The following is a 27,929-nucleotide window of genomic DNA, read 5'->3' as shown; positions in this document are numbered from 1 at the left end:
ATATATATATATATATACATGTTGTTGCTTTTGCAGATCCCTTTAGTGTTCTTGTTTAGTTACTTTTAACTTTTTTTAATGTTTTCAACTTATCTAAAATGTTTCTATTTAGTTCTGTTTGAGTATTTTAGATTATATTAAAATTATATTTATTAAAGTGTGAACTAAAGAGTTAAATTACTGATTTTTTTTTTAGTAAAATGGTCAAAAAATTCATTGTTCTTTTCAAAATTTGAATTCAAAAATTGATAAGAATTTTATTTTAAGTTTTTTATTTCAAACTCATCTACAAAAGAATCTTGACTAGAAAACTCTGATTTTTGGTCAAATGGCTAAAGTTCTTTTTCAGGCGACTCTTCATTTGAAACATTTATTGATTCGTAAGATTTATCTGAAATATTTATTTGTTCTTTAGGCAAGATTGGTTGTTCTGTTGCATACATAATTTTGCAGCTCTTTCATTTGTTAATTTGTTTCTTTTGGCACTGTGAGTATTTGCATAACTGCTAAAACTTCTTTCACAAGCAGCACTTTTAGGAGATAGCTGAAGAATTTTTGCTGTTACTTTTGATAATTCAGTCGACGAACATAATCCCTTCCACCGGTTTGATGATATTTAATAATTATCATGTTCTAATCAAACAACTTAATAATGTGATTATTTTGATTAGAAATCTGCTTAATGCTAACAATACCTTATAATGGCCATATTCTAAAAAGATTTCATAGTTCAATTATTAAAAAAACTAATAATAATAATTGCATTACTCAAATTTACTTTACCATAGTTTAAATAAATTAGTTCAAATAAAAAACCAATCCCCTTCAAAAATCACAAGGGAAACATAATCTGGTACAACCCACCTTTCAGTACAAATGTTGCAACAGAAATAGGCAGTCGGTTTTGAACATGGTAGAGCTGCACTTTCTGGTTGGTCACAAACTTTGTAGGATATTTAATCGAAATACCATTAAAACAAGGTACTCATGTATGCATCATGTCCATCATTAATTTGCACAATCACAGGATATTATATAGCCAAGGTAAAGATGAGGGAAAAACATGCCACTGTGTCAACAAATCCATCTGTCCCATAAACAGTCACTGCTTGTCAAAGAATATGGTTTATCAAGCCACCGTGTCATCAAATAAACCTGACTACAAAGAAAAAGTATATTTTGGCTAATGTGAAACTCCATTTAAATTTCAGTATACTAATCATCGGAAATCTTTTAACATTAATAAATATAAAACTGATACCGAGTTGTCTAAAGAAATTTTGGTCATAAAAGATAACACCCTTAATTAAGTGGAAAATTGTAAAACATTGCAATACTTATACCACTTTGTCAAAAATTTGCATTCTTTTCTTATACGAAAAATTCCTTATTTTAACATGTAAAGGTGATAACTTGTTAAATTGACACCTAAATTCATCTATATGACATCTAAATTTCTCTTATCTATACGACACCAGTGATTAGCTAATATTTTGTTTTTTTTTGGTTGCCATCAAGTATGTCTTAGCAATGTAAAGATCCCACTACACAGTATTTTGTAATTTTTAGCGGTTTTTTTTGTTTTTAAATTTGTATTCAATGGCTGATGATTGCTGTATAGACATGAAACTTAAAGTACCATAGATAAAGTTTTTTTTTTTTTTTTGTTAATATATATGTATATACAAACATATATACATATATATATATATATATATATATATATATATATATATATATATATATATATATATATATATATATATATATATATATATATATATATATATATATGCGGTAGTGGTGTAGTGGTAGAGTGCTCGCTTCATAAGCAAGAGGTTCCGAGTTCGATTCCCACCACGTCCCTGGTAGTACTGTGCTCAACTTGTTTCTCCACGCAACGGCCTTGTTCGTCAAGGTTCATGTTTCGGAGTTTTAGAGTTGGGAGAGTTTTTTCGTTTTCTTATTCCCTTTCTAAAAAAGCTGCATCAATTTAGATAAGCAAAAAAAGTGAGCAAGTGCTCACATAAATATACTATAGTAGATATGGATATATATAAATATATATATAAATTTATATATATAATATATATATTTTTTATACTGCTGATTTCGGTGAGCAGTGTTATGTCATACTGAAATAGCCTGTTTTTCAGTTTAACATCACACTACTCACACACACACACATATATATGTATATGTATATATATATATATATATATATATATATATATATATATATATATATATATATATATATATATATATATATATATATATATATAAACATGTATTTCTTTTTTTGTAGAAACATCAAAATGGCACAAAATAGTACATATCCAAAGAAACATGAAAACATTCTTTATAGCCAAGAGTTTAAGTTAAATATTAGTGAAAGCGTTGGAGTAGAGTGGAGAACACTTGGTCGTAGATTAAATATTGGAGACAATTATTTAGAAATAATTGATCAAGATAATAGTAAAACCGTGGATAAAGCTTATTCAATGTTAACTACTTGGACGCAAATGAAAGGTAATCTAACACTTGAGGATTTAAAAACAGCTTTAAGGAACATGAGGAGAGTGGATCTAATAAGAAAAATAGATGAATTTGCAGGTAATTATTTTAAAATCACTTTAAATTAATAATATTTTGATGCAAATTAATTTTGATGCTTGCTGAGGTTTTTCATATTTATTATAATTTTTGTATGATAATTTTAAATAAGTTTTTTCTTTTTTGCCTTTTTCTGAGAATTAACTGCATCCTAAGTTTCTTTTTATATAAGAGAAGTAAAGATTTTGTTTTACAATCTTTAAAATAAAATAATTCAGGTAATCCTTTTCTTAGTCATAAAATCTTAAGTTGAAATCACAAACTTTTGAATTTGGGACTTCAAATACATTCATCTCAAAACTTAAAAGTTTTTCATTGTCATTTTAATGGTTTAAAATATTTGTTGAGTATTGCTTACGAAAATACTTATGAGTCATCAAACTGTCAAAAAATGTTTTAACTACGTTCAAAAATCAGCCATTATGAGAAATGGGAAAGGTCCCAAGATTGAAGGTTAAATTTTATATTATCCATAATACCATTCTTTCATTGTAAAAAAAAAAAACTTTGGGGGTACTATCACATTATTGAAATAAAGTTACGTCAAAATGATATTAAAATGATGAATTAAATTAACAAATAAAATGACAAATGATTTTTTCTTTTTTAATTTATATGATTGAAGACATGTAAACACTTTTAATGTTTATTAAACATATGAATTTATTTTCAGGCATTTCTTTATTTGCAGTTATTCAGTTTGTTTTATTAAGCATTTAGTTAATTACTTCTGAATTGATCAGAACAGAGTATCTTGTCTTAATGCCGACATTGGATTGAGCTCGGTTGCTGACACCCGACTGCCATTAACTAGTTGACTTAAACTATGTTCAACAAACATCAGGTTAAAAATGTTTACATGTCATATAAATTTAATAAAATTCAGATTTAGCATTATTTTGCTTAATGTTATTTCAATAATGTCATTTTACTGATATTTTTTTTTTTTTTTTTGCATTAAAAGATAGGTAATTTGAAGTAATTAAAAATTGTAGTTTGAATTAGTTAGCATAATTAATTATGCTCTGTAATTCAGACTAAAACAGTTACTGCAACTATCAAAGATTTATTTGAAAACACAACTGATTTTGATTTTGAGCCATTAGAATGTTTACTTTCTAAAGAAAAGGTTGAAGGAGCTAAATCTACTTGTAACAACTTAACAGAAGCAATCCACATCAGCCCTTTTCAAAATAAAAAATTATTAAATGTCAGAAATATCAAAAACATTTTTAGAAGATTTAAAAAAATAAAGGTACGGTTTAAAATAAGGTTTCCTGAAACTGGTTCCCCTGATCAGAGTGAAAATGTTTCAAATAAATCTTTGGTAACATTAAAACAATGAAAGGGTACCTAAAAAAGTTGGTTGAAATTTATGAAAAAAATAACTTTATTGGTAAAAATATTGTTTGGTCTTCGGTTAAACACAATGGTGAAAATTTTTTAAAATAGAATAGATCCAGAAAATGAAAAATGTATTCTTGATTTCATATTTAACAGCAGCTTTCTCCAAGATTTGCATAACACATTACCAAAATGTGACTCAAGTTGTGTTATTTTCAGTCAAATTTTTGTGACTTGTTATGCAATTGAGTAATAGAAAATCTATGCATTCAATCTTAAGACCTTGCTGTGTATGATCAAGTAATAGAACATCTATACATTCAAACTTGAGACCTTTCCTATTTCTCCTAGTAGGTGATTTTTGAGCGCTACTTAAAACATTTTTTGATGTACCCCCTTAATTTTTTGACGTACCTTTTTTTAAATCCAAAAAATTACAATGAATACCCATTCCAAAAACAATAGGATATCTTGCAGGAAGTTTTTATGTTTTTAGAGAAATGTATTTAAAGTATACCAAAAATTCAAAAATGTGAAATTTCAGGTTATGATTTTTAGACTAAGAAAGGGTTTACCTCAGTTTTAAAAAAAAAAATTTCTGAAAATAATAATTAAAAAAACTGAGGTAAATTTTTTACTTATAATGTTCTACCTTTACTTTCCTAATATAAAAAAAGACTTACAGGATACAGGTGTTTCATTGCCTTTAAGATACAGGTGTTTTGTTGCCTTTAAATTTTGTTTAAAAACCATAAAATTCCAATAATGACTTTTTAAGTGTTAAAAAGGAAAGAGTTAAAGGGTTCATAACTCTGGAACAACAAATATTTAGAAAAGAACAATTTACAGGCTTCTTTTTGACTCGATCATTATTACTATATAAAAAATGGAGCGTTATTGAAGGATATCACTTATGAGCCAACAGTACTCTTTGCTTATATTCTGTATATAAAAACAAGTTTTGTCTTTTCTTTTTCTACCTATCTTGTTTCTTAGCTTAGAATGAATAAGTCCGAAAGCTGAAAAATTCTTTTAATTCCAGCACTAGAAGCTTGTGCATTTAACCTTTAATATCAGTTATAATGTTGCAGTCCTAAGATTTTTGAGACCTTTTAAATAAAATTAGGATATTATTTGCTTCCACGGAGAAAATAATTAAACTCCGAGAATATTTAAAATTCAAAAGTATTGTGTCGATTGAAAATCTCTGTGAAAGAGAGCAAATAATCACAATTCTATTTAAAAGTTAAATTAACGTGATGTACTTTATGGATATCCCTAATAAAATCGATAGGCAAAAATATTCTATACTTATATTAAAAGTTTATTCCTAATTTATCATTTTATTTGGCCCTTCTTAAAAGTGTTAAGGTCAAAAAATATGCTAAGTTAGAAAAGAATAAAAAAAACAAAAATTGCAAAAACGTTTTAAAAAAAAGAACTAATTGCAAAGGTGCAAAAAACAATCACAAGTGGCGATTGCGATACTATCAATTTGAGCCTTGCAGTTCCATTTTTATTTCAAAAAGACGTCTAGGATCTAGTGTGTTTGCAAGGAAACTGGCATCACTGAAAGTTTCTGAATATTTAGTTTCCAATATTTTTTTATTTTTATTTTTTGTTATCAGCTTTTTGAAAATTTCAACAGTGTCATCTATTTTTGTTTCATGTGTTTGCAACTTATATAGTCTGATTCCAATTAGTTTTAGTGTTTTCAATCAACTTTATCTGTATGTCACTTTTCTATTGATCATGGGATTCAATTCTCTATTTTTTCAAACATCGTGAAATTATGCTTTTTTTTTACTATTAGTTTTTTATTATTATTATTATTTTTTATTATTATTATTTTTATTATTTTATTATTATTTGACATATTTTTTAAGTGAATCAAATAAAGAATTCCAGCATGTTTTAGTAGGAAGTGGCAATTTTGTTACTCCACTTTCTCTATAAGCTCCAGTTTGATGATTATTCTGTATATATTTTATTATTTTTGTATTATGCTGACTCAATGGCTTCAATGTCAAAATCAAGAGTAATGCAAACATTTTATAAAACATTTTGGCTTTAGCAAACTCTTTGCATACTACTCATAAATCTTTGTCAAGAAAAAAAAAAACTTCTTTTTTTCCTTCTTCATTTATTAGGCTGTTGTGGTATGTATTCATAATACATTGTTTCCAGTTTAGGATTTTAAATGCTGGATCTTCCTGAATAAATACCTAAGTTTTGCTTATGTCTCTGTTTTTATGACTAGGAAACACATTCTATTATCTCCTAATGAGGGTGCAGCTCTACAACGCATTTTTATGATTCTGAGGTGTGCTGGTAGTCAGGTTTCTTGATCTCTGTGGTAGCTCTCAGAGAGGGGGAAACAGCTGTAAAGTATCAGAATACTAACAGTGCCATGTTGCGCATGTATGGTGTCCCTGTTTTTACTTTCGGTGTGCACTGTCCAGGCTACTTTTGAAGTCATTTGTTGCAGCTTTAATAATAGTAATAAGGCATTTGCTTAGACTATTAAATAGTGTACTGAATACTACCTGTGCCTAAAGTCAAGTTTTTTAACAAATCCAAAATTGACTAAAGTACCAAAAACTATAATACCATAATGTAATAATACCTATAAAATATAAAACCATTGCCATCACTGAGTTCTCTAAATCTATAGTTCACAAATATTTGTGGTCTTCAATGTAACTTTTCTTCTGTTGAGTCTTATCTCTTGCAAAGTTTACCAGACCTACTTGCTCTTTGTGAGACTAATTTGAGTTTAGCTGTTTCATTTTGTAATCTTAGTGTTGATGGTAATCTTCCTTTAATTTGTGAAGACTCCAAAGTCCCATGTGTGGTCTTGGCATTTACATTTGTAACCATTCGCCCATTTGTTGAGAAACTAAGTTTGAATCAACAGACTGTTCTTCTATGTGCTTTTGATCTTTAAATGATGCCCTTTCTCTTTTAGACAAGCTGCAAATATGCATTGCAAATATAATTGGGCCTGCTCTTGCAGCCAACCTTCAATCATTGTCAGACGTCATAATGTTGTTTCTTTTTCTCTATTTTCTAAATACTATAATAGATGCTACACTAAAGTAAAGTAGATGTGCCATCTACTTTATTTTAAGTTTTCTGTTAATCTCTATGTGTGTTGATTAAATAAATAGTATCAGCTTTAGCTTACTTACTTTTTTCGATATCAGTCTTTTTTTTTATTGATTTACTAATTTTCTAACCAATTGCTTTTTTAAAAAAATTTAATTCTGCATCATGATTATTTTTTATTTTCAAGAAAAAATTATACATTTTAATTTATATTAAAATAGATAACAAGTTCGCTTTTAATAAAGCAGAAAACAAAGAAGAAAGTTAAATAACAAGAGAACGGTTGAGACTTTAAAAACTGTTAACTGTATAAGTTTTTTTTTTCTTTTTTTTTTTTTTAAACATCTTTGCTTCCAAAACTGCAAGCAACCACTAATTAAAGTTGGAAGTTACTGGAAGAGAATAGATGAAGATTGTAGAGCAAGATAATGATTGACAGAGGACTTGAAGGATTGCAAATTATATGAATCAGGAAAGCAAGTTGAAGGAAGCGAATTCCAAAGAACTGATGTTCGAGGAAAAAAACTAGGCGAATGAGTTTTTAGAGCACTTAGGAACAGTCACAGAAAAAGGATGAAACCTAAATTTTAGTAGATGGCACAAGAAACGCTAGCTCTTAAGAGCAGTGCTTATTATAGTATTTTTTAGAAAAGAGATAGAGATGCAACATTACAACGATGTGATAATGGTTGGAGGTTAGCTGCAAGAGCAGGTCCAACTATGTTTACAATGCGTTTTTGCACCTTGTCTAAAAGAGGAAGGGCATCACTAGAAGATCTGCCCCAGATATGGCAACAGTATTCCATACAAGGCCAGATTTGAGATTTATAGAGATAGAGAATAGAATCCGAAGTAAGAAAGTGTCGAGCTCGATAAAGAGATGCAACCTTAGCAGATGCTAATTTTGCAACAGATTTGATATATGGTTTCCAAGAAAGATTGGAAGTAAGAGTTAATCCTAAAAGATGAAGAGTGGATGACTCATAGAGTACATTACCGTTTATAAATATAGGAAGATCTAAATTATTGCGAAAACAATTGGCTGAAAAAATTGAGTTTTATCTGTATTAAAGTTCACCAGCCACTGTGAGCCCCATGCTGTAGCAGAAGTGAGATCCTGTTCAAGCTGAAATGCCCCCTCCAAGCAATCAGAGAGTGTTGGCTTCTTATCATGACAAAAATAAATGGTAGTATCATCAGCATAAGTGAAGGATCCAGGAATTTTTGGTGGAAGTGGGGTAGGGGGTGTATATTGAAAATGTATCAACATAGATAGTGTTGGAGGGAGGGGATGAGCTTTACACACAGACTTGTAAATCCTCTGAAAACCTTTTAAAAAAACAAATTTTATACTTAAGAATAAAATTGTGGCCTTGTTTTTAGTAATGGATAAAACCATTTTAGTAATTATGGTTAGTAATTGCTGTTGTTTAAAACAAATATTTGAGAAAGGTATTGTTTAGATTTGTCAGTAAAAGCTCTTGGAATTTCAAGTACTGTAGAAAAAATTAAAATTCACATTCATTCATCTTAAATTCATTTGATCAGCTCACAAATGAGACCATTTGATCAGCTCACAAATGAGATCATTTGATCAGCTCACAAATGAGAAAATTCATTTGATCAACTTTCCCTGAAAAATACCTTTAACTACTTTAATTGTTTTGTTATTGTTTGTTTAAAATGAATTTTACAATTTGATCAGCTCACAAATGAGATCATTTGATCAGTTCACAAATGAGAAAATTCATTTGATCAACTTTCCCTGAAAAATACTTTTAACAACTTTAATTATTTTGTTATAATTTGTTTAAAATGTACTATTTACTTTCATTCCTGAACTTTTTAAATGGTGTTCTATATCTTTGTTTCCAGCATAAACTCAGTAAACTAATAACGCGTTTAAGCTTTTATCTGCTTTTATAAAACCATCACTTCAAGACTTCCATTGCAATATTCCCTTCTGCCTCATTGTGCAATCCCAGGTTTACCATGAAGCAAAACATTTTTGATAATAGAAACCAAATATTTAACAGACTCTTTGATTGTAGCTTTGTACTGTGTTTTTAAACTCATATCTGATTTCATAAACCGTAAAAAAAATTATAAAATGTAATTTTTGTGGTATAAATACATAGTTTCAAATAGACACTATTGGACTGAATATGTGTTGGAAACCTAAATATTTGAAAGAATTCTTTCTGCGTCTCAATATTTCTGACCCTAAAAAAAATGCAAGCAGTACCACTAATGATGGATGACAATAATCTTTAAATGCCTTGGTACTGGATTCTTCAAACATAATTTAAATAGGTACTTGTAAGAGATTGTGGGAAGTTGTTAGCTGGTTCTATCAGCTTTGTAATACTGCAATCAGATATAAAGATGTACATATAATACAGAATTATAGATGTACAAGGTGAATCATTGAAGCTTAAAAGGTTTTTTTTTGTTTTAATTGTAAATATATTAATGCATCTTTTTTTTATTTATGGAATGAAATGATTAAAAAATTAATGAAATGTTAAGCAGTTGTTATATGTAAGATTTTTAGATAAGGAACACTGGTTAATATAATAAATTAATTCTGCAAAAGTCTCAGTCGCATAGCATACATTTAAAAATTAAGGTTATCAAAATAGTAACATTATATATTTGTTACTAGTCTTTTGGGCTTCAGTAAAAGATTAACGTTACCAATACCATAGTTATTTTATATTTAGTAAATAGTTTAAAAATATAGTTGATTATGTAAGTTTTTATTTAAATATAATTTTGAATGTGTTTATGAAATATAGAGTAGAAATTAGAGTAGTTTTTGATGTTTACCATGGTTAAAAATTTATTACAAGATTATATTATTAATCTTGTCTAAATTTGAACTTGGACATTTATTACAAGATTATATTATTAATCTTGCCTAAATTTGAACTTAGAAATTTATTACAAGATTATATTATTAATCTTGTCTAAATAAATTTAAACTTAGAAATTTATACAAGATTATATTATTAATCTTGTCTAAATTTGACCTAATAAATAAAAAATATCTTATTAAGTAAATCTTAGAAGTTTCCATGGTCAATCGAAATGTTGTTAAGTCAGCATTACTTTTTAACCAAAAGACGCAATTTAAAATCTTAAAAATTCAACTTTTAAAAATATGAATCTTTGATTCATAATGAAAAAATAAATAACGAAATTAGAGATATGGATACTCAGTCCCAATCTCTTTTTTGATCATTTTTTTCCACGCCATTAATTTTTTAAGCTGATTGCATAACTCAATTAGCTTTAACTTAAAAAATACTTGCTCAATAGTGTTGAAAACCTGTAACTATTTTTTAGGGAGAGGAACACAAAAATGATGGCTAAAACACTAAAAAAATTAAAGCTTCTATATAAAACTTCAATTTCAAAATGGTGTAACACTTTTAATAAGTTTTCTGATGCTCCATTTAGGCACCTTAAGATGTATGTCTTAAGATCAAAATCATATCATTTAGGCATATTAAGATGTATGTCTCAAGACCTAATGCCTAAATGGTATGATTAAATAAGATTGGTACAAATTTTTAGCAATATTTAAGCAAGTATTTCCTAAGTTAAAGCTAGTTTTGTTATAAAATTAGCCTTATAAATAAATGGCACTAATAAAAACAATCAAAAAGGAGATTGGGACTGAGTATTGATATCTCTGAAACTTTAAGGAGTCAGACATTAAATTTTTAGTCAAGTTTTCTTTAACTAATTTAAGCTTGTATTCCAAAAATCATCAAAATCTGAGATGTCATGGTTCTGAAAATGTTTTTTTGGATTGATTAGACATGAATTGACCCAAATATTCTTGGTAGTACCTTCCTCAGTTTGTTTATCTGTGCAGAGAATGTTGTTAGAATTTTTTGAGTTTATGCTTTGAAGCTATAGCTTTAAAAGATAATTTAAAAGATACACAAAACATACATTAGGCTCACACGCTGGATATGGTTACGGCGCTTAAAATATTATGACCATTCTGAACACAAATGTCCATGTTTATTCAGTTGCTCTATAATCCGCATCGGATCAGCGCTTGTATACTATGTGCTTAAATCTAAAATCTCTTTTGGCAAAAATGAAGTGACCTAAGAGTGAAGTAATGTGACTAAAAGTGATTTAATGTGATAGTAACTAATGTGTGCAATGAAAAGTCCAATTTATAGGAAAAAATCTTCAAGAATCTTTTGTACTAAGAAGTTTCTTAAAGTTTTTTGTTTCTACTTACTTCTTATTATGGTTAATATGGTTGATTCTTTTGCCTTCTGTTAATATGTTAATTCTGTTGCCTTCTGTTACTATGTTTAATTCTATTTTCTTCTGAAGAATTTCAGCAACTTTTCAAGTGGCTTTTTATGGTTGCTTTTTATGGTTTCTTTTGCTGTAATTATGTTATATCACTATTGTTATAATAACAAGTTATTTCAAGAACTTTAGTTAATTTATTCTATAATTAACAAGTTAAGTTAAGATGTAGAATACACATTTTTTAAATAGAAAACTGTTATAAGAAGACTTATTTATAACATAAAAAACTCTTTAGAAACATTTAGTTGTAGATTGATAAAATAGTACCCTTTATTTGAAAAACTACTAACTTGCTTGGTTTATTGTTAAAAATAGCATGCAACGATAGTTTTTCAATTTTCAAATAATTTTTAGGTTAACAAATTTTCAATTTGTTAACCTAAAAATTATCTAATTAATTATTATTAAAATTGAAAACTGAATCATTAAATTTCTTTAAAAAAAATTTGCAATCTGACTGAAGTTAAAATCTAAAAATACTTTTTATTGTTTTAACCTTAGTTACCACTACTATTATAATTATTAATAATAATATTTAAAAATTTATATTATATATAAAAATATATATTATATTAATATATATACTATTACAATTATAATTGTAATTATTTAGAAACAAATGTTTAAAAATTTGCATTCACCTATCCTAATTAAAATTTGTCATTTATCAATTATAAATTTTTTTTAATTTTATATTTAAATAAAACTTTAAAATAATAATAATAATAATAGTTAATGCTGATGAGATAAAGCGCCAGGCAATATCTATGACAGCCGGTATATATTAATTACTGTTTAGTTTTAAATAAAAAAGCGTTAATAAGCTTTCTAGATTTTCATCTTCTTTGCTATTGCTTTTGAATCGACCGATTGCATGTTTGATTTAAAGTTGTTAAGTGTAATTGATTTAACGACTTCTGCTGGTAGACTATTCCATCCATAAACGACTCTATTGCTGTAAAAATATTGTCTTTTCATACAATTTCTAATCAATTTAGGATTCAATTGACGTTTTGCTCTTCTAATGTTAGATGCTGGACCTGATGAGCAAATAGAGTTCATTGCTTGATTTTGCTTAATATCAATCTTTTTAATACCTTTAAATATCTTGAATTGCTGGATCAAGCCACCTCTTACCTGCCAAGTCTCTAAAGTTGTCATATCCAAAATTTCAAATCTTTTTTTGTACTCAAATAGTTCCTGTATCATTTTGGTTGCTTTTCGTTGATCTTTTTCTAGTTCATTAACATCTTTTGTTTAATACAAACTCGATGCTTGAATCAAAAAGTCTAAATTTGGTCTAGCATTCGTACAATACAATGTTTTTATTAGATCTTTATCCTTGTACTTGAATGTATTATTTAGTAGTGAGAGCATATTATTTGCTTTACTGGCTGCATATTTTACTTGTTTGGCCCATTTCAAATCACTTGATATACAAACACCAATGTCTTTTTCTAGTTTTGACTTTTCAATTTCCATAAATGTATTTTTAATAGTCATAAAATACGAATATTCTTTATTATTTGCAGCTGAAACACAAAAATTAAATACAAAGTTAATATTATTATAATGCATATTCTATAATACATATTCTATATATACAAAAATATGAATAAAAAAAAATGAAGTGAATTAGGTAAATTTTATTCAAAAATAATAAGGATTTTTAATCAGGAGAAGCTGTTTGTAAAACAAAAAGAAAAAAGGGGAACAAATTAATATATACAAAAAATAGTATATATTGTTTATACATGTATACAAGGTCAGTGCGAAGTGATAGGTGTGTGGGATGTGACACACCCTTTTCCCCATTCCTCATTAAATGCCATTAGTTGGCAAATCGAAAACTTGTTTTTGATACAGTCAGCAAAATGAAACAGTCAGCAACACGTTTTTCCTTTTTTAACATTACTTACATTGTTATATACAAAAAAATTTTATTTTATTTTATTTATAATTAATTTATACAAAATAACAAAATAATATACTGAAAAAAATATATTTACAAAAAATATGCAATAAAAACTAAAATTAGGTTAACAAAGTACAAATTGTCATTAAATGTTTTCTAATCCTTTCTGAGCATCTTCTATATGAGGCAACTCTCCAATAAAACAAGGGATTTGTTCTTGTCCCTATTTCAGATCCGTACTCTATGCTCCCCATAGGATGTTAGCCCTCTATTTTCTTTAATAGCATAAAAATACTTCTTAAAATGAAATTAAAATTAATAAAAAGATTATCTTAATAGTAAAGAAATAATTTTAAATTATTTAAAATTATTTCCTTACTATTAAATTATTTTGAAATATTTAAAATGAAAAAAATACTTTGTAAAATGAAATTAAAATTATAAAAAGATTATCTTAATAGTAAGGAAATAATTTTAAATTATTTAAAATTATTTCCTAACTATTAAATTATTTTGAAATATTTAAAATGAAAAAAATAAAGAAATAATCTTAATGTTTAAAATGAAAAAATAATGAAATAATTTTTTTCATTTTAAACATATTAAAAACATATTTAACTTTCTTCTTCTCAAGACTACACACTTTTAGATGTAATTTCTGATCAAATTGACCATACCCTTTCTCTTTAGTACTCTTATAATGTTGTTTTTATTGGTGACTTTAATACCTCCTCTCCTTGATTTATGTCATGTCTCTGATCCTGTCTTGTGTTTAAAGGGTAAACAGATTCTATTTGTTGACCAGCTTCACACCCTTTCTTCATTTCATTTTTGCTGGTTTATATTAGGCTGGTGCAGATGATTTTATAATAGGTTGTTTCTAGTTTAGAATGTTGAATGCTGGATCTTCTTGAATCAATGCATGGGTTTTGCTTGTTTCTCTGTTTTTATGACTACTTTATGGCAACTCAATTTATTATCTCCTAATGATGGTAGAGCTCTAAAACTCAGTTTTTTATTGTTCTGAAACTGGCTGGTAGTCAGGTTTCCCAAACTGTGGAAGAAGGGGTTTGAGGCTGGTCAATAGAATTATTTTACTTATTCCTGATGTCTTTGCTTAGGATTGCTTATTTTACAAGGCAGTAGCTGTTAACATCTGCACAACTAACAACACACAGTTAACATTTGCCCAATATATAAATTTATTGAGACACTCTCTTTAGCCTTAACTTAACCAAGAGCCTATAGGTAGGGGATTTTTAGCTGGGTGCAGTTAACATCTGCCCAAGATAAGTTATTTTATCAAGACACCATTTCATAGTGGGTCCAGAGGTGGAAATAGACAAAAAATATTTGTTTGAGAAAGTCTATAAAAATTATTTATTCAGAAACTAAAATTAAAAAATTATGTTTCTAGCTAATTTCTAAGTGATGATATGCAATTTTGAAGTTGATGAATTTTCAATTTTTTTTTTGTATCTTTAAAAGTTGAGTAATTTTCGTTAGTTTCCATTCAATATTTTATTTATAAATTTTTTTAACGAAACTTAATTATGTAATTATGTTATAAATTTATGTTGTTATTTTTTATAAAAAATCAGATTATATCTTAGATTTTTTCAAAAGTGCTAACTTGCCTCTACTCTGTCATTCATTTTTAAAACATTTAACATTTCTTCTCTTCAAATATTTTAAGTGGAACTGAGGCAAGTTAGTACTTTTTTTAATTTACTTAATTTAAAAATGTTGAAAAGTGATAATTATTTTTTCTTAAAATATGTGAATATTTTATTTTTCGTTACAAATATGAAAATTTTCAATTTTTTATTTGTTTACTTGATATAATTATGTGTTTGTTTCAGCAGAAGTAAAATAAAAAATAAATCTAATGGAGGCAAATAAAAATGTAAAACAAATCAAAGAAATAGACTCACACAATTCATTAAAGCCTTCAAAACTATTAAGTCAAATTAAGTTAATTATCCATTTGCATCCTCCAAAGTTATGCCAAAATTGTGGTTTATTTGACCATACAAGCAGATCTCATGAGCGTATGTTTTCAAAACCAAAGAGATATTTTGATGATATGTTTGAAAACCTTATTTATGATTAATTATAAAGTTATTAACTTTTTTTACTATTTTAACTTTTTATCTTTAAATATATATTGCAAGTTCGAATCATTAGAACTCTTTCCTTATAATTTTTTTATACTAACATTATTTTAAATCCAAATTTGACAGAATACTTGTTTTTAAATACTAAACTTCTTATCAATAGAACAGTAGAAACCAGACCCCCAAGTTATTTAAATTTTTGAATTTTCTTTTCATTATGTCTAATAAATTACTTTTTTAATTGTTATCTAAAAAAAATTAAATTTTGAGTATTTATCAAAAAATTCTTATTTATCAAAAATGACCAAATATGGTCCAAAAATAACCAATTATGGTAATTTGAACCCAGTCCACAAATTTAGTTTAATATTAAAAATTTAAATTTTCCTATAACAAGCAAGAAAGACTTTCTAAAAAGTCAACAATGAGTTTTCTAGGATATCTTGATCATTAGTTATGATCCTATTTCCAAAACTTTTCCTTCTGGGCCCACTGTGCATCTCTAACCTTTACTTAATCAAGTGCCTTAAGACAACAAACTCTGACATAAAAATAGGGGATTTTAGTTTGTTTCTCCTGAATTTATTTTCAGTTTTGTTTGTTTTTAAAGTACAATAGAAATGATGAAATTATATATTTTGTTTGTTTTTAAAGTACAATAGAAATGATTTTATTTTTTTCAGTGATTATTTGTTGTTATTGTGACTTTCATGAAATTAAAATATTTGAATTTTATTTTAATATTTAATTAGGTTGCGGTAAAGAAAACTATAAATCAATGTCATTATTTTTTTCATGTTCTTTTAAATAAATATACACCAATTTTTTTTATATATCATTTAGAAACTTCAAATTCACCAGTAAGCTCTACAAAATTTTCTGCTAAGAAAGGTAATTCTACGTTTTTTTTAACATTAACAACCAGGATTAAGTATCCTTTGTTTGCCTTAAAATTATGTTAGAAATGGTAATGGATATTTCAGATGATTTAGAGACAGATATTTCAGTTGTTATTGTTGATATGACTTTGTTACATTGTAAAAGAATACTGTACATTAAATTTAGCATCATGTTAGCTAAGATTGCTATAATTATGTTACAATCATTAGTTTTATTTACTTTGTCAGTTGCTCATGTAAACGATTATTGGTTATCAATCGTCATTATCATTGGTGACTTCAAAACTTCTAAAATCTCTCTTAAGAATTATCTGATTGAATAACACAAATTTGTTTTATTCTTTTATCAAGTGATACCTTATTTTGATTTAACTTATAAACATGATATTTAAAATAAAAATAAAAAGTTTTTTGTTTTAATCTTGTTTAAAAGTAAAAAAATATGACCACGGCCTCACTGTGTCATTGGTAGTATCATGCTCAATTTGTCCATGCAGAGGCTTTGTTTGAGTTACTTTAGTTTGTGTTTTAAAGCTATAGCTTTTAGAGAGAATTGTATTTACAATAAAAAATATATTTTGTTTTATTAAACATACTTTTTAAAATATAAAAATTTCTATAAAAATTTCTTCTATTTCTTTTATTTCTACTACTATAAAAATTTCTTCTTTTAGTTTTCAACTTAATAATATCTGTTTTCAGCCTAAAAATATGTTTTTAAATTTAAGTGAAAAGATAAATTTGTAACAAAAATTTATTAAAACATTAAATTGATTGTAGTCTATATTCTATCATTAATGTATATTGAAATTAACTTTGTTCAACAGAAAAAAAATACTGTTCTTATATATATATATATATATATATATATATATATATATATATATATATATATATATATATATATATATATATATATAAAATAAATTATATATATATATATATAAAATAAGCTTTAAACCATTAAAGTTGGGTTATTAAACTCCCCCAACCTAAAATATTTTTATGCAGAAATATTTAAACTTTTCAAAATCAATTGTATGCTTTTTTATTTATTTTTAAAACGTCTTTGCTTCCAAAAAGGCTTCGAGCAACCGCTATTAGTGATGAAAGTTACTGGAAGAGAAAAGATAAAGATTGTAGAGCAAGATAGTGATTGTCAGACGACTTAAAGGATAGCAAATTATATATATCAGGAAAGCAAGGTAAAGGAAGCAAATTCCAAGCACCTGATCTTTGAGGGAAAAAACTGGACAAATAAGAGGTTTTGGAGCACTTAGGAACAGTCACAGAAAAAGAATGAGACTTAATTGAATGATGAGTAACACGATAATGAATTTTTGTAGATGGCACAAGAGACATTAGCTCTTTAGAGCAGTGCTTATTAAAGTATTTGTAGAAAAGAGAAAGAGAAGCAACATTACAACAATGTGATAATGGTTGGAGGTTGGCTGAAAGAGTAGGCCCAACTATGTTTACAATGCATTTTTGCACCTTGTCTAAAAGGGAAAGGGCATCACTAGAATATCCGCCCCAGCTATGGCAACAGTATTCCATACAAGGACGGATTTGAGATTTATAGAGATAGAAAATAGAATTCGAAGTAAGAAAGTGTCAAGCTCGATAAAGTGATGCAACCTTAGCAGATGCTAATTTTGCCACACATTTGATCTAAATTGTTGCGAGAGTCTAAACATTTATTGGTGTACTGCAATGGCATGGAGGCATTAAGAAACACTGTTGCTGAAGTCAGAGGCCCTCAGTCAGACCAGCTTATTAAGGTGGGGATAGATGGTGGAGGCGGGTTCGTGAAAGTTTCTTTTGGTATTATGAGCTTAGAAACACCAGCTACTTCTCCTCCATCAAAGAAACCTCTCTTTAAAAATTTCAAAGACTCAGGAGTGAAGCATCAACTTTTGGTGGCCATTGCAAAAAAATGTCTCTGAAAACTATGACAATGTCAAACAAATCCTGGATAAACTGTGTTTAGAGAGAATGTCTTTTGTGTTGTCATGCGACATGAAGCTTGCTAACATAATTTGTGGCTTGCAATCTCACTCTAGTGCACACCCTTGCACCTGGTGTGACATTGAGTCAAAGAATCTTCATCACAGTGGTGAGCTTCGAACATTTGGCTCCATTCGTTCTGATTTTGAAGACTTCCAAGCAGCCGGTGCCCAAACAAAAAAGGCAAGGAACTTTCATAATGTTGTTCACCAGCCAATAATAAGACTTTCTGATGATACTCTTGTCCTAGATTTTATTCCTCCTATGGAACTTCACCTTCTTATTGGTGTTGTGAACCACCTCTTTAAGAACCTCTGTCAGGTTTGGCAAAATGCAGATGGCCAAAGTTGGCCAAAGATGATCAACATTCAACAACAACCTTTTCATGGAGGACAATTTGCTGGCAATGAGTGTAGAAAGCTTTTGAAAAATGTTGACTCACTTCAACAACTTGCAGAGAAGCATGCTTGCTTTTTGGCATTTCCATTTATTGAAACCCTCAGAAAATTTGATGCTGTTGTTCATGCCTGCTTTGGGAATACACTCCAACAGAACTACTGTGAGCTTATTGAAGAGTTTAAAGCTTCCTATCTCAACCTTCCAAACACAAGTGTTACCCCCAAAGCACATGCTGTTTTCTTCCATGTGACACAGTTTATTGATCGCCACAACCACTCTCTGGGCATCTTTTCTGAGCAAGCCACAGAGTCACTTCACCACAACTTCAGTCTTCATTGGCAACGTTTCAAGAGGCCAGCCATCCATCGGGATTATCCCAGGAATCTTCGAAACTGTTTGATCGAGTATAACAGTAAACATTTATTTTGATTTCTATTTGCAGAAGAGACATTTAGAGTTATTAATTACATATGCTATGTAAGAGTTTAATAAAGGCTTGCTTCTTAATCAATTGAGTAGAATAATTTTGTATAAGTATCTAGAATCATTAATGTTTTTCACAGCTTGAATTTCAAAGCTGAAAGTAGAAAACTGTTTGTCTTTCAAGAATAGTTTGTATGTATTTTTTTTGGTTTTGCTTCGTTTAGAGTTGCAAACACATTATATGTTGAAGAAATTTATATGTTATAATAGAGAACAAGATTTTTTTAAAGAAATTTTTTGTAAAATTTTTATTCTGAGCAATAAAATTAAAAACTTTAAACTGATTTTTCTTTCTCGGACGATGATGAAAGATTTCAAAACCAACTCTAGTGTTATTCTACACATGTGTACTCTCAAACCTCCAAAGGGTTTTCTCGGGACAAGAGGTTCGAATTAAAAGTCATTTCGTGACACTGTGACATCGTAGAAATAGATTTATTCACACTATTTATTAAAGCTGACAAAACTGTTAAGTCAAATTAAGTTAATTATCCATTCGCATCCTCCAAAGTTTTGACAAGATTGTGGTTAATTTGACAATACAAGCAGATCTAAGCGTATGTTTTCAAAACCAAAGAGATATTTTGAAAATATGTTTGAAAACCTTATGATTAATTATAAAGTTATTCACATTTTCTACTATTTTAACTTTTTATCTTCAAATAAGCAAGTTCAAATCATTTAACATTTCTTTTAAGTGGAACTGAGGCAAGTTAGTACTTTTTTTAATTTACTTAATTTAAAAATGTTGAACAGTGATAATTATTTTTTCTTAAAATATGTGAATATTTTATTTTTCGTTACAAATATGAAAATTTTCAATTTTTTATTTGTTTACTTGATATAATTTTGTGTTTGTTTCAGCAGAAGTAAAATAAAAAATAAATCTAATGGAGGCAAATAAAAATGTAAAACAAATCAAAGAAATAGACTCACACAATTCATTAAAGCCTACAAAACTGTTAAGTCAAATTAAGTTAATTATCCATTCACATCCTCCAAAGTTATGCCAAAATTGTGGTTTATTTGACCATACAAGCAGATCTCATGAGCGTATGTTTTCAAAACCAAAGAGATATTTTGATGATATGTTTGAAAACCTTATTTATGATTAATTATAAAGTTATTAACATTTTATCTTCAAATATATGTTGCAAGTTCGAATCATTAGAACTCTTTCCTTATAATTTTATTATACTAACATTATTTTAAATCCAAATTTGACAGAATACTTGTTTTTAAATACTAAACTTCTTATCAATAGAACAGTAGAAACCAGACCCTAAAGTTATTTAAATTTTTGATATATCTTTTCATTATTTTTGAACCCTGTCCACAAATTTAGTTTAATATAAAAAATTTAAATTTTCCTATAAAAAGCAAAAAAATATCTTTCTAAAAACTCCTCAATGAATTTTCTAGGATATCTTGATCATTAGTTATGATCCTATTTCCAAAACTTTTCCTTCTAGGCTCACTGTGCATCTTTAACCTTTACTTAATCAAGTGCCTTAAGACAACAAACTCTGACATAAAAATAGGGGATTTTAGTTTGTTTCTCCTGAATTTATTTTCAGTTTTGTTTGTTTTTAAAGTACAATAGAAATGATGAAATTATATATTTTGTTTGTTTTTAAAGTACAATAGAAATGATTTTATTTTTTTCAGTGATTATTTGTTGTTATTGTGACTTTCATGACATTAAAATATTTGAATTTTATTTTAATATTTAATTAGGTTGCGGTAAAGAATACTATAAATCAATGTCATTATTTTTTTCATGTTCTTTTAAATAAATATACACCAATTTTTTTTATATATCATTTAGAAACTTCAAATTCACCAGTAAGCTCTACAAAATTTTCTGCTAAGAAAGGTAATTCTACGTTTTTTTTAACATTAACAACCAGGATTAAGTATCCTTTGTTTGCCTTAAAATTATGTTAGAAATGGTGATGGATGTTTCAGATGATTTAGAGACAGATATTTCAGTTGTTATTGTTGATATGACTTGATTACATTGTAAAAGAATATTGTAAATTAAATTTAGTATCATGTTAGCAAAGATTGCTTTAATAATGTTACAATCATTAGTTTTATTTACTTTGTCAGTTGCTCATGTAAGTGATCATTGGTTTTCAATGGTCATTATCTTTGGTGACTTCAAAATTTCTAAAATCTCTCTTAAGAATTATTTGATTGAATAAAACAAATTTGTTATATTCATTTATCAAGTGATACCTTATTTTGATTTTACTTATAAACATGATATTTAAAACAAATCAAAAAAAATTATTTGTTTTTATCTTGTTTAAAAGTAAAAAAATATGACCAAGACCTCACTGTGTCATTGGTAGTATCATGCTCAATTTGTCCATGCAGAGGCTTTGTTTGAGTTTCCTTAGTTTGTATTTTGAAGCTATAGCTTTTAGAGAGAATTGTATTTACAATAAAAATATATTTTGTTTTATTAAACATAATTTTTAAAATGGCTTTAATTATAAAATTTTCTTCTATTTGTTTTCCCCTTAATAATATCTGTTTTCAGCCTAAAAATATGTTTTTTAATTTATGTGAAAAGATAAATTTGTAACAAAAATTTGTTATAACATTAAATTGATTATAGTCTATATTCTATCATTAATGTATATTAAAATTAACTTTATTCAACAGAAAAAAGATAAAGTTCTTATATATATATATATATATATATATATATATATATATATATATATATATATATATATATATATATATATATATTTATATATACAAATATATATATATATATACAAATGTATATATATATATATATATATATATATATATATATATATATATATATATATATATATATATATATATATATATATATATATATATATATATATATATTTATGTGCTCTTTTTTTTTAATTATTTTCGCTTCCAACAAGGCTGCAAGCAACCATTATTAGTGTTGGAAGTTACTGGAAGTGAAAGGATGAAAATTGTAGAGCAAGATAACGATTGACAGACAACTTAAAGGATAGCCAATTATATATATCAGGAAAGCAAGATGAAGGAAGCAAATTCCAAACACCTGATGTTCGAGGGAAAAAACTGGACAATTAAGAGTTTTTGAAGCACTTAGGAACAGTCACAGAAAAAGGATGAGACTTAATTGAATGATGAATAACACGATAATGAATTTGGCACAAGAGATATGAATTTGGCACAAGAGATGCTAGCTCTTTAGAGCAGTGCCCATTTTAGTATTTGTAGAAAAGAGAAAGAGAAGCAACATTACAACAATGTGATAATGGTTGGAGGTTGGCTGAAAGAGTAGGCCCAACTATGTTTACAATGCGTTTTTGCACCTTGTCTAAAAGAGAAAGGGCATCACTAGAATATCCGCCCCAGATATGGCAACAGTATTTTATACAAGGACGGATTTGAGATTTATAGAGATAGAAAATAGAATTCGAAGTAAGAAAGTGTCAAGCTCGATAAAGAGATGCAACCTTAGCAGATGCTAATTTTGCAACACATTTGATCTAAATTATTGTGATAACGATTGGCTGAAAAGAGTTTTATCTGAGCCACTTATTAGCAGCCACTGTGAGCCCCATGCTTTAGCGAAGTGAGATCTTTTTCAAGCTCAAATGCCCCCTCCAAGCAATCAGAGAGTGTTGGCTTCTTATCATGACAAGAATAAATGGTAGTATCATTAGCAAATAATGCCACCTTAGACGTGAAAATATCTGGATGATCGTTAATTTAAATTAAAAAGAGTATAGGGCCAAGGATAGAACCTTGAGCAACCCCTGAAGTTACAGAATAAGAAGAAGAGTGCTGTCCATCGAGGACAACTTTTATACTACGATTGGAAAGGAAGGATTCAATAATGTTAAAGATATTACAACAATAAGAATCTTTTTTGTGCCTCTCTGAAATTGCTTGATTATATAGATTATATAGATAGTTTTTTGGAATTATTTGGCAAATATTACTATTGCAACTATAACGTGAAGGTTGTTATTTGCATTTTATTTTTTAAGTAGACTTTTTGATGATCCCTTTCATTGAAAGGGATCATCAAAAAGTCTTCCATGTGTGTCCCTATTTTTATAAATTAGGTGAATTTACAAGAATAAAATATAAGTGCTGTATGCTTCAACGTAAAAAACAGTGTAAATGGTGATTGGTTACTCTTTTGCCTACACGAGTAACATCTGACAACCTGGCATAATGTGTCAACTCCACCTTTAATCACAGGCACAGTAAAATCCAGTCAACTTTAAATTGAGATTTCTTTAAAACCATTTATGCTTTTTAGTCCTTGTAATGTCTTCGCAAATGGCGGGTGCATTTTTATAACGGTAAAAGAGAAAAGTGGAGATAAATATAAAGAAAAAACAAAACTATTTACAAAAATAATTATCATCTATTTTACAAGCACAAATAATTCATCAACGATCATCTAAATTAACTTGAAGCAAAAAATCATTCAAATTTAAGGAAAAAAATAAAAATGAACACTTCATAAACTTAAATATAAAAAATAAATATAAAAAATAAATAAATAAAACAAAAGAACAAAATAAAGTGAAATAAGCAAATAAAAAGAATTAAGAAGAATTAAAAAGAAAGAAGAAAGAGCATTAGTAGAGAAGTTTTTTTTTTTATAATTTTTATTTTTTTTTTACGATATAATTTAATGTTTATATAACAGCTTTCTGACAAGAGATGTCTTAAAATCATGATTGGACATCCTACTAAACAAATTCAACAAAAAATTATTACTTAAAATACTATCAATAAGTCTTGGGAGCCTTTATTTGAAGATGCCTATATAGACCCACATTACATTTTATGTAGTCCCACAATGTGGGACTACATAAAATATTAGTAGTTCTGGTTTAAAATAGTGCTGCTTATGAAAAATCTGACATACATTCTATATGTACGCACCTTTTTTATAGCATATATACAAGGTTTTATTTTAAAAAGTAGTCTTAAGTTATTTTTATTGGAAAAGAAAGTGCATACATACACAGCACAACAATAAAAATTAAAAACTCGGTCAAATAAAAGTAAAAAAATGATGATTTAAAACAGAAATCATGTTTTAATAAAGTATTTTATAAAAAATTACTATTTTTTTGATCACTACACTTTTATGGTAACATTCGTGCTATTTTGGGCACTTCTTAGATCTTTTTGGGTATTTCTTTGGTACTTATTAACCGTTATCTTTTAGTTACCTTTAGTGTTAATCACTTTTTTCTATCATTGTTCTTATTTCTTTATATTGTTATGAAAATATTTTTCGTTTTTTCACGCCAACGGTTACCCAAGTTTTAAGTTTTCAAATTTAGTCTTTTATGTAGCTTTTTTTTTTTTTTATCTCTATTTCGCAACACATGTCATAAAAATATAACTGATAATTAAAGACCAATCTAATATGATCTTTGTATTTCATTGTTCCATGCCATATGTAACCATATTGATGCACACTCTTATAATCTTCTTTTGAATGACTAGTCAGGTTTGTATTGTCATAGTTGTTTATCTAAGGTGGCCTTTAGCTCGATTCCCAACTTGGAGCTTAAGTCAACATTGTTATACAGGTATATATCTACTAGTTAATTAAACTCTTTGAGACTCCAAGTAATTTTAAAAATATCTTAAAAGATCTAAATAAATTTCTCAGTTCTGTTAATTGCAAATACTATGACGTTATTGATCTCAATAAAACTATGCTTCCCATTTCAGAACTATATATTCATCTTAACATCGCTTCTCTACCATTCCACATTGACGAACTCTGTAGTCTTATCAGCTCTCTTAATATTTTTCCCATGGCAATAGATATTACAGAATCTAATATATAAACAATACAAGTATAACTGATATATACATAAACGGGTTAAATATTGAGGATTGTCCTACTGAGGCTAATAAAGGTGGAGCACTTTTATACTTAAGCTCAAATTTAAACTATGTAGTTTGCAATGATCTTATGATTTACTCTTCTAAATATTTAGAGTCTATTTTTGTTGAAATTGGAAAACCTTGTAAATCAAATATAATAATTGGCTGCATTTATTGTCATCATTAAATGAATCAACATGAATTTACTTCTTCCTACTTAACTCTTCTACTTAAAAAGTAAAGTCATGAATAAAAAGAAGATCTTTCTAATAAGTGATTTTAATATGGATCTATTAAGTCACAATGATTCTAACCTTGTTTCTACATATCTTGATTCTTTAACATCTTACTCACTAAGTCCTTCTGTAATTTTACCATCACACATTACAGCTACATCAATAACAGTCATATAACATATATGATAACATATTCACGAACTTTCATTTAACTGATCAATTCTCAAGTAACCTTACAATTTCGATTTTAGACTACATAGCACAATTTATTTGCATTCATGGCAAACCCAACCACCCCAAAAAAGTAAAAACTTTCAGACGATGCTTCAAAAAATTAAATAAAAGTATATTTATTAAAGAAATTTCTGATATCAACTGGGAACTCTCCATTAAAAAAGTTGATGTTAATAAATCCATGAATTTCATTTTAAAAACATTTGATGAAATCTAAGACCAACATGCTCCTTACAAAATACTAACCAACCAACAAATTAAACTGAAATCAAAACCTTGGATAACGTATAGAATACTTAAATCTATCTCAGTTAAAAACAAACTTTATAAAAAGTTTATAAAATCAAAAAATATTTAGAAGAAAAATGAATTATTTTTAAATTTTATGGAACCAAAATTTCCAATTTATTAAAAGTTAGCAAAAAAACATTCTTTTTTTAAATATTTTAATAATAATCTGAACAGTATTTAAAACACCTGGAAGGGAATAAAAGTAATCATTAATATTAGACCTTCTACACACAATGCATTTTTTAAACTTAAATTGAATGAAAGTCTTATCTCTGATCACACTGCCGTATCTAATATATTTAATAATTTTTTTTTAGCACTATACATAACTAACTGTTTAGCAAAGCCATACCCCCTAAACAGGTATTTAGTGACTTTCTTAATATTCCAAATGCTAAATCGTTTTTTATTAATCCTGTAACAGGAAATGAAATATCAGGTCTCATTACAAACATGCTCAAAACTGAAAAAAGTATTGGTCCTAATAGCGTACCTACATTTCTCCTTCAACTAGTCCTACACGCTATTTCAAAACCTCTCTGTATAATAAATAACTTGTTATAAATAACTCATTTATTTTCTAATTTTCTAAGTAGATGCTTTCTAATTTAGTTAAACTCTTTGAGAAGGCCATGGTTAATAGGCTTTATGCTTTTCTTGAAAAATTTAAATGCATTTACATCCATCAGTATGGATTTCGAGCCAATCACTTCACAACTCATGCCCTCATTGAAATGACTGAATTGATTAGAAAAGCAATCGTTGATAAATATTTTGCATGTGGTGTATTTGTCAATTTACAGAAAGCATCTACAGTAAATCATTCAATTTTGTTGAAAAAATTAGAATATTATGCGATCAGAGGTGTACCCCTTGAATGGTTTGCTACATATTTAAACAAAAGAACTAATTTGTTTCTATCAATGATTCAAAATCTACCCTTGTAAAATGTTCCAATACTGTTCCTGGGGGTTTAGTATTGGGACCACTGCTTTTCCTTCTTTATATAAATGATCTTCATACATCCATTAAGTTTGCTGCTGTTTACCACTTTGCTGTTGATACTAATCTAATGCTAATTAATTAAATAAAAAATTAACACATAAACCATGTTCTTGCCAATCTAGTTCAGTGGCTTCACTCCAACAAACTTTTTGTCAACTCTAATAAAACTGAACTCATTATCTTTATTTCAAATAAAACAAAAAATCTATAGATTGAACTTTAGGTTTAGTAAAAAAATTGAACCTGTTGAACTCAATTAAATATCTAGGTAAAAAATTGATTCAAATCTTTCCTTTTTATCCCACTGTAAAGACTTAGCAATGAAACAAAGTAAATCTAATGGCATGTTGGCCAAAATTTGCTATTATGTTAATCTTGAGATATTCTCAAACATATACTATGCTATTTTTGGCTCGCAGCTAAGATATGCATGCCAAGTATGGGGTTAGTCCCATCAACAAGCTCTTATTAGGTTGTGCCACCTCCAAAACAAGGCTTTAAAGATTATTTATTTCCAAATATTATTTTAAATCCTAATGTGCTCTGCCTAACTTCTAAAGTATTAAAACTATGAGACTGTACTCAACTTTTAAGCTGTCACTTATTTGTCTGGAGCCACCAACATAATAACCTACCTTTAACTTTCATCAATTTCTATTCCAAAAGTGCCAACACTCATTACCACTTTTGTTCCGATAGTTATTTAAACCTGTCTGTCTCTAAACACCGCTCTTTTAATTACAGGCATAAATCTATAAAATATCAAAGCATTAAAACTTGGAACAACCTTTCTTTTGAACTAAAAGCTCTCATTTCATTCTCAACCTTTAAAACTAGTTTATTCAACTTTTTTGTTTTTAAATATAGTTGATGTTTTTTATTTCTATTATCTATAATTATTTTTATTACTATCATTATTGTTGTTGTTATATTAATAATATTATTACAGTATAATTTTTTATAATTACTACTATTATTTATGTCTAAATTACTTTTTTTGTTGTTATTATTTATA

General features: G+C 27.4%; 1 protein-coding gene across 1 annotated transcript in view; it reads left to right on the top strand.

The window, feature by feature from the left end:
- Positions 1-27,929, top strand: part of LOC136076644 (uncharacterized) — a 51,003-nt gene that overhangs the window by 10,783 nt on the left and 12,291 nt on the right. Inside the window, exons 2-4 of the mRNA XM_065789952.1 lie at positions 2,309-2,616; positions 16,288-16,335; positions 21,061-21,108. Of these exons, the coding sequence (XP_065646024.1) occupies positions 2,319-2,616; positions 16,288-16,335; positions 21,061-21,108 (394 nt within the window). The 5' untranslated portion in view covers positions 2,309-2,318. The remainder of the gene's footprint in view (positions 1-2,308; positions 2,617-16,287; positions 16,336-21,060; positions 21,109-27,929) is intronic.

Source organism: Hydra vulgaris, chromosome 02, assembly GCF_038396675.1.
Source record: "Hydra vulgaris chromosome 02, alternate assembly HydraT2T_AEP".
NCBI classification, from domain to species: Eukaryota; Metazoa; Cnidaria; class Hydrozoa; order Anthoathecata; family Hydridae; genus Hydra; species Hydra vulgaris.
This window is presented reverse-complemented; position numbering and strand designations above follow the sequence as displayed.